At 29.9% G+C, this 8,707-nt stretch overlaps 1 protein-coding gene across 2 annotated transcripts; it reads left to right on the forward strand.

Annotated features, from left to right (window-relative positions):
• Positions 1-201: 201 nt before the first annotated feature.
• LOC112743645 (GDSL esterase/lipase WDL1) lies at positions 202-7,994 on the forward strand. Of its 2 annotated transcripts, none has more exons than XM_025792931.3 (6): positions 202-320; positions 1,896-1,973; positions 2,153-2,299; positions 2,482-2,555; positions 7,396-7,545; positions 7,629-7,994. In XM_025792931.3, the coding sequence occupies exons 1-6, from the start codon at positions 213-215 to the stop codon at positions 7,846-7,848; spliced, it is 777 nt and encodes a 258-aa protein (XP_025648716.1). In that variant the 5' UTR covers positions 202-212; the 3' UTR covers positions 7,849-7,994. The 2 variants fall into 2 exon arrangements, with proteins under 2 accessions (XP_025648716.1, XP_025648717.1); XM_025792932.3 differs by having other exon boundaries at positions 2,159-2,299.
• Positions 7,995-8,707: the final 713 nt, after the last annotated feature.

Genomic DNA, 8,707 nt, shown 5'->3' on the forward strand with positions numbered 1-8,707 from the left:
TAAATAATATATTAATTAAATTCACCAAGTGATCTATATAGAAATTTTATCCCCATTATTGTAATTCATTGTAACTAAATAGAAAGGTGTACGCGACTTGTGACTTGTAAGAATATAAAACATACGTAATTAAATCCACCAAGTGATCTATATATATAAATGTTATCCCTTGTCCTTGTCTCATAAATTTGTTCATGTTTGAGAGTGAGAAGATGACAGGACCAGAAAGGCCTCAATTTGTGCTGTTTGGTTCTTCCATTGTTCAATACAGTTATTATGAAGGCTGGGGTGCTATTCTTTCTCACTTGTATGCTCGTCAGGTACTTCCTCTTCCATTGGTTATGTTTTTTTTTTTTCTTTTTTGAGAATTAACGGATGATTATTGGTCTGATTAGTGTCATTATATTCATTATTATGCAATCTATATAATCACGTGAAGGGGCAAATGAAATCTTAAATATATATAGTGAGAAAAAAAGATAAATAGATCTCTCATTTTTTAATCTAAAGATACATAAGTTTTTAACTAATTAAAAAGATAAAAACGTTTTTTACATTTTAAAATATAAAACATTTAAATTTCTTCGTCTAAAACATATAAAGATAAATAGATTTTTTGTAGAAGAACTTATATCTCTGGTGCTTTAGAAGATAATAGATATTTTTATGTTTTTAATTTGTTAAAAATTTATTTATTTTTGATATAAAAGATAAGAGATTTATTTGTCATTTTTTCATATATATATATATATATATATATATATATATATATATTTTGTATAAAGATACATGTTTAGTATTAATAAAAAAAGTTGATTATATGGCTATCTATAAGAAGTTTGGTTACTCGGTTTTAATAAATTTAATTATTTTATTAAAAAATATGTAAAATAATATGTATAAATATATCATAACTAATACTTTGTCTTTAGAGATATTTTACAAAAATTATACTTTCTAATATAGAACGATAAAAGTTTCTATAGATATGAAAGTTTTGGTCCCTTAAAACATCTCTTCTCTAATTGGTTTTACAACTTAATTAGAGAATTATTGATCTGTATATATATATATATATAATGATCTGTTAGTAAATTAATCATTTATATAAAATGTATGTTGAATACATATAATAAGATTAAAAAAAATGAGATTCGAAAGTTCATACTGCTAACAAAAATAATTTTAAAAAATATGAATAATAAAAAAGTATATAAAAGATTTTAAAATATGATAAAAAAAAATTATAATATTTTTTATAAGTGAAAAATGATTTTTAGATTTAGCAAACAACTTTTGTATTTGTTTTAAACTTTTGTAGAAAGATTCGAATAACTATTTATAAAGACCATACAAAAAATCGGAACAAAATTTTATTTTTATATTTTTTTAAAAAAAATTCATTAACAAAACAAGATTCTCTTGATAAACTAATCAAATTTTAAAGATGAATTGAAAATGTATCATTTTTCTAATAATATTTATAAATAATCATATCAAAATCTAATCTCTACATTTTTTTTAAAAAATACATATCTAATAGTTGGTTAATCTTTTCATGTTTTAAAATATTTGAGTACTTATTTGTAATTCATATCTTTTGATATTATTTTATCACGGTATTATTTTCGGTAGTCTTTTTTCATAAAAAATGAAAAAATAATTTTGGTCGTTTGACATATCTAGACATGCTTGTTAGTTATCATTTGGAAAAATAATTGTGAAACGACAATAAGATAGATTACTATAATTTGTATCCTTGTGTTACCTTTTCAGTATTATCATTCTTTGAAAATATACATATTAAAATACATGAACATTTATGTGCTTGTTAGGGGTACACGTATAATGCATGAAATGAGTTTAACATAAAAATCTTTCTTTACATAACATAGGCAGACATAGTTTTGAGAGGATACGCTGGTTGGAATTCAAGGCGTGCTCTTCAGGTTCTGGATCAAGTTTTTCCCAAGGTATTTAGCCTTAGCATGGTGATATAGATATTATTATTATTATTATTATTATTATTATTATTATTATTATTATTATTATTATTATTTATTTTTTTTTTTTACCATTTAGTTTCACACATTTGTGATTTAACATTTCTCTAAAAAACTTTTACACTTTTGCTTGGTACATAATGTTGAAGGATCAGAATGCCACTAAGCAACCATCATTGGTTATTGTGTATTTTGGTGGCAATGACTCTGTTATTCCAAATAAATATGGCCTTGGTCCTCATGTGCCTCTTCAAGAATACATAGAAAATATGAGGAAGATTGCTCTCCATATACAGGTAATAAATCTTTCTTGGTTCTAATCATAATAAATAAATGATCTAGTTGGGGTGTTTTGTTAGATGCATGTAATCTCTGTTCTTTGTATTTCGAATTGATGTAACAAAACTAATCGATTTAATTGTGATCTGTTCTTTTTGCGCTATGGAGTTTATTGACTTAAATCATGTGATTATTTCAGTGCCTTTCAAAGACGACCCGCATCATATTTCTTAGTACTCCTCCCATCAATGAGGAACAAATCGTTAATAATAGGTCTGTCTTCCATAATCAATTTAAACCTTTTCGTAATTACACATTTATCTACTTATATATTGGCCAGTTTGAAAAAACAACTTAATTAAGCTATTTTAAAAAAAATAACTTAAGCAATGATTATATTAAAAGTAACTTATAAATAAGTTATTTTATATTTGAGCTTTTAGTTTTAAAGTATTTATTTTATAAAAATGTGATAAAAAATAGTAGTATTATGAGAAAAGTCATTTTTTTTAACTTCTCTATAAGTTCCTAAATAGCTTCTTAGAAAGTTGTAATTTGATTTTGAAAATTGCACCAGACATTAATACTACTATTTTTCATAAGTCAAAAACTAAAAAAAATTACTTTTAAAACTTTTCAAAAAGACCTTATATACAAGTGTATGAGAAAGATTGGTGTACAATTTTTTTCTCTCTAAAATATTTTTATTATATATAATTTATAAAAAAATATTTTTTAATTATTTTCAACACTTTATTTAAGGCACTTTAATTAAGTTATAAAAAACTTGCTATCTCAAAAATAAAATTTAAAAGTAAATAATTATTTCTAACTATAAAAGTTATGCGCATGACAAATTTAATACTCATAAAAAATGTATTTCACTTGATAAAAAAATCCAAATCTTAACAAATAATTTAAATTACCAAATTAACCCTCTTGACCTAACATAACTTAATTTAAATTTCCAAACTTTAACCCACCCTTTGTTCTCTTTGAATCCACCACCGCAACACCCATACCTTAGATGTCACATACGCATTGTGTGCTCAAAATGACTAGGGATGACAACGAGTTTTTATGGGAACAGAGACATACCCCCGTCCTCTGTCTCCGCTATCCAAAATCCATCTCCGTCTCCGCCGCATTCTCACGACGGATAACGGGGACCCCGTATTTGCCGAAAATCGGGGTCTCCGCAGATATCCACAGATTTTTAAAAACAAATTTAAAAACATTAAAAAAATTAAAAAATTAAAAAATAAAAGATAATTAACATTTAACATAGTCTAAACCCTAAACTCAGTATTATAATCCAATTTTTCATTTTTCCAGTAAAAAATCAAACTCCAAACCTTAAATCCAATTTCACAGCAATAAAATTTCCCAAATTCTAAATACAAATTTATCAATTAATAGAATTCAAACTCTAATCTTAAATCCAATTTATCTCTAAATCCAAATTTATCAATTAACATAATTCAAACCTAATCATAAATCTAATTTCACATTAATAGAATTCAAACCATACCAATTTCATTAATTAAAAATCAAAATATATATTAAAACGGTAGAGCAGAGGCAGACTAGAGGCAGAGGCGGAGGCGGCGAAGCTTTGAGCAAAAAGTAGTGAGCGATGGCTCTTCTCTGACGGCGATGAAGGACGGCTCTTCTTTGGACGACGACGAAGGCGGATCTCCTATGAACGGCGCCAACGAAGACAACTCTCTTCTGGACGGTGACGAAAACTGCGACGGTTCTCCTCAGGCACGCGGCGTGAAGACGGCTCTCCTGTCCTCTGGACAGCGACAAAGTCGTGATAGTTCTCTTCTCCTCAGACGCGCGGCGTGAAGACGGCTCTCCTTTCCTTTGGACGCAGAGGCATGGATGGTGATGACATATCTGAAGAAGCTCGTGATGGCAGAGGCATGGCTGGAGCAGCTTCATCTTTGTGGAGTAGAGGCGACAATGTGGGTGCAGCGGCGACACGGGTGCAGGCGACACCAACGCTGTGAGAAGCAAGCACAGAGCGACACCGGAAACTTAATAAGAGGAAGAAGGTGAGCGGCAGCAAGGGAGGAAGACAGAGGAAGAAAGACGGAGAGGGTGAGACCTGAGAGAGTGAGAGACTAAGAGTGATATGATGAGAGAGTGAGGGAGTGAGGCAAAGGCGTGAATTAGGTTTTTGTTTCCATCATAATACATATATATAAGGATATTTATCTAATTTCATCTATACGGGTATTATACGGATATGATGGGTGGATACCTCTCTCCCTGCCCCCGCCCCGTTTATTAAACGGATACCCGTCTCCCGTCTCCGCAGAGAGAAAATGACCTCCAAACCTGTTTTTCAACGGGTAAATCCCTGCGGATACCTATTCCACTAGAGAAAATTGCCATCCCTAAAAATGACACAAACGTCTGCACCTCTCTTCTATTTTTTTTTTTTTTGAAATACGACTCTATAAAGACATAGAACTAACACCTACTAACTTCTTTGCATTTTATTTTCCTAATTTCTCTCCTCGTTAGAAGGGAACAAACCAAAAAAAAGTATTAGATGTGTGTTGTTGGAATTAACAAGAAAATAAATTTTTTTCAATTTCTTTCCTCTTTATAAGGGAAACGAACACAAAAAAAAGAAAAAAATGGATATATATTGTTAGAACAGTCATACTACACATCTATATAATTTTGTATCCAAGTTGGCCCAACACTAAAAAAATTCAATACCATTAAATAAAACGTGAAATATACATGCCTAACACATACGAAATCACTCTTGCCCAACGCTTCTTCTTCTCACGCTCGTTTACGCACGGAGCGTCTTTTTCTTCTTCACCTTCTTCTTCGCATTCCTCCTCCTCCTCATTCTCCTCCTTCTTTTTCGCGTTTCTTCTTTTTCACATGTTTTCTCCTTATCATCATTCTTTTGTTGTTATTGCTGCTATATTTTTTTTGTATTTTCCTTCTTCTCTCTCTAGTGAAGAAGCAGTAGAAAGTGAGGAGAAAGAGTTTTGAATTGTGTAGAAAAGAAATGAACCGAACATGTTATTATGGTGAAACAATTGTATAGTACTAAATGAATGGAACATTATCCATTATATAAATTCAAATTCGAACATCTTTCTGCATAATGAACCGAACATGTACTCATGGTGAAACAATTGTATAGTATTGAGTGAACGAAACACACCATTATATAAAATCAAATTCGAACAGCTTTCTACATAATAAACCAAAACACGTACTCATGGTGAAATAATTGTATAGTAATGAGTGAACGAAACATAATCCATTATACAAAATCAAATTCGAACAGCTTTCTGCATAATGAACCGAACGCGTACTCATGGTGAAACAATTGTATAGTATTGAGCGAACGAAACGTAATTCATTATATAAAATCAAATTCAAACAGCTCTGCCTACAATTTACGATTATCAATTCAATTCAATTCAATTCAATTCAATACACCTCCGTCCATTCAATTCATATTAGCAATTGCATTCCATTCAATTCGATTCAAAATTGAATAATCTAAACTTCGTCAGTTTGATTCGTTTCAGAAGAATAATCCAAATCGCTCTCATTCAACTGATTTGAAGTTGAGTCATTCATTGTTTCGATTAAGAAGTGCAGATCGAAGAAGAAAACGAAGAAAAATAGGAAGAAGATAAATGCAACATAACTAGATCGAAAGAAGAAAACGAGAAGATGAACGCAACCAGAGAAGAACGACGAAGGCAATGCAGATTAATAAGGAAGAACGCGAGCAGATAAGAAGAAGAAGGTTTACATTGCAGCAGAATATTTACGTTGAGCAAAGCTTTAGGTTACAGTACATTGTATGTAGCGCGTGTATGACATACGAATGAGGGAGAAGGGAAGCGCGTCTGACCAATATTACTTGGATAACCTGGATGCATTTTTTACATGAATGTAGAGTATTATTGTTGTTCGAATTAATAAGAAAATATATTCTTACACTTTAAAGGCCAAAGCACCTTTTATATACAATGAAAAATGAAAAATTAAAGTTATTAGAATAAAGACTGCTAACATGATGATCGGTTGAAAAAAATGAAAATGGGTTGAAACAAGCATTGAAGTTGCTGAAAAATAAGCAAGACAAAATACATACTGGAAGTGTGTGTTGCGATGGTGATACCCTTATGGAATTCAGCAAAAAAAATAAAAAATAAAAAATTAAGGGTTGAAGTTTGGGGAGGGTAAAGGAGGCCAGTGTGGTAGGGAAAGAAAAGAGGTTATGGGATAAGCTATGATGGTAAAAGATTAGAAATTGGGAGAAGGATACCATTATAACTAGAATTTGAATTAAGTTAGACTAAGAGGGTAATTTGAGAATTTTAAATAGTTGTTTTAAGGTTTGATTAATTTTGTCAATTAGAGTCTGTTTTAATTTTTTTTAGATAGATTTACTAGCAACTAAGTCTTTCATGATTATTTACTTTAAATTTAACAAGTAAAAGAATGAATTAACAGATATGAAAGTACCAGTCAATATACTAGTTTCTTATAACGACAAATAGAGGGATTATATATCAGTGATGGTCTATATTTTTATCTAAGAAAATTTTTAAATGCCATTAATAGTTGTGGCTGTTGAATTATTTATTTGTGAGTAAGTCTCTGAAAAATTTTTTCTGCAAAAAAAAGTAATAAACTTATAGATTTTTGAGTAAAAAAAGAGGAAAATAGAAAATTCAATTACAACATTAGACTTATAAATTCCTGATTAAATCAAATGAAAGACTAACATAGGGATGAAACATGTTTAATGTTGCAATTTTTTGAGAACTATAATCTAACATTACTATTCTTGAAGAATTTATTTGATACTTTTTTATCTTTAGGAAATTTATAAGTTCATTTTAAAATTCTTATTGTCCTATTATTTTTCTTGTTTCTTTGTCTCTTCCAACTTGAAAATTAGTTCAATGAGATTATATTAAAATCAGTCTTTCATTTTTTCTCTAAACCAGTTAAACTCCCAAACAAAGCTAAGTGACATGTTGTTGTTGTTATATTTGATTTTCGACCTCAAAATCTCAAATACTAATGAATGAAGTCTATGGCTTTAAACCAGAGATCCACAGGGAAATCTGATAAGAACAAATGAAGCTTGTCGAGTATATTCTGAAGCATTGTTGTCACTGTCCCGCAAAATGAACATCAAGGCCATTGATCTCTGGTCTGCAATCCAAACAAGAAAAGATTGGCAAGAGATTTCTTTCATGTAAGTATAATCATTATTATTTCAATTCCATCAATATTATAGTGTTCTATTGGTAACGGTAGTTACTAATTATTATTTCACAGTGATGGAATTCATCTAACATCCGAGGCAAGCATGACAGTGGTAAAGGAGATATTGAAAGTGCTAAAAGAAGCAGAGTGGGAGCCAAGTTTATACTGGAAGTCAATGCCAATTGAGTTTGGAGAAGATTCACCATATGATCCAGTTGCACCTGATGGAAAGTCAACTATAAATATATCTGGATTTGCCTTTCCTAATCCTGCTATGTGGGAGTTGGATTAAGCTTATTTGTAATTGTAGACTGTCTATTGATGATGTATGTGATGATGTGCCTCAATCTCATTGAATTTTTTAATCCCAAAAATAATAATAATTGGCCATTATTGAAAGGTCACTTATATAAATATATTTGAATTACTCTTTGAAGATATGGTTTGAGATGGACTTATTTATTCTGATACGTGAATACGTGATCCCCGTTATAATAGAAAAGCTTTTGTATTTGTTATCACTGTGTAGACCTTGTGGGAGGAACACATAAGAAATTGATTTTAACATCGCATAACCAGATATATAAAATAAAAAAACAAAGTTGAGGACTAATAATAATTTTAATTTATATTGGCTAGTATTTTTTGTCAATAATTTAATATTTTTAGTCTAATTGTCCAATATTATATTTTTAACTAATATTTTTCAATATTATTAACTAATTTGATAAAAATAAATAAATAAATTTTGCTGTTTTAGTTGAAGTGCTCAAATAAAATTGAAAAAAATTCAGATATTCTAAGAATATGGGTATTCTAATAATTTTAGTTATTAATCTTGATTATAAAAAAATATATGTAATATATAAATTAAAATCAATTACTAAAATAACTAGAATATCAGTATTTTTGGTATATTTATTTTTTTTTTAATAAAATTTTGCATAAACATGTATAGTGGAGACCTACTTGGTCGGAAGAAAAGTGGAGGGTGTGGATGCTGACGTGGATGGTCTTGTAACGATAGTCGCATGATGGCTGTGTGAGATAAGGAGTTGTGCCACTTGAACGAGGGATTTGGTGACCGATGACCACTGGCCAAGTGACACATAGGGAAGCATATTGGTCCAGATGCCTTTTGGTAGTGGTGT

The sequence above is a fragment of the Arachis hypogaea genome, chromosome 14, assembly GCF_003086295.3.
Source record: "Arachis hypogaea cultivar Tifrunner chromosome 14, arahy.Tifrunner.gnm2.J5K5, whole genome shotgun sequence".
NCBI classification, from domain to species: Eukaryota; Viridiplantae; Streptophyta; class Magnoliopsida; order Fabales; family Fabaceae; genus Arachis; species Arachis hypogaea.

Coding starts and splice junctions, on each gene's coding strand:
- LOC112743645 (XM_025792931.3), top strand. CDS start 213: ATGACAGGACCAGAAAGGCCTCAATTTGTGCTGTTTGGTTCTTCCATT. Junction 2,300..2,481: donor AGATTGCTCTCCATATACAG/GTAATAAATCTT, acceptor TGATTATTTCAG/TGCCTTTCAAAGACGACCCG. Junction 7,546..7,628: donor TGGCAAGAGATTTCTTTCAT/GTAAGTATAATC, acceptor ATTATTTCACAG/TGATGGAATTCATCTAACAT.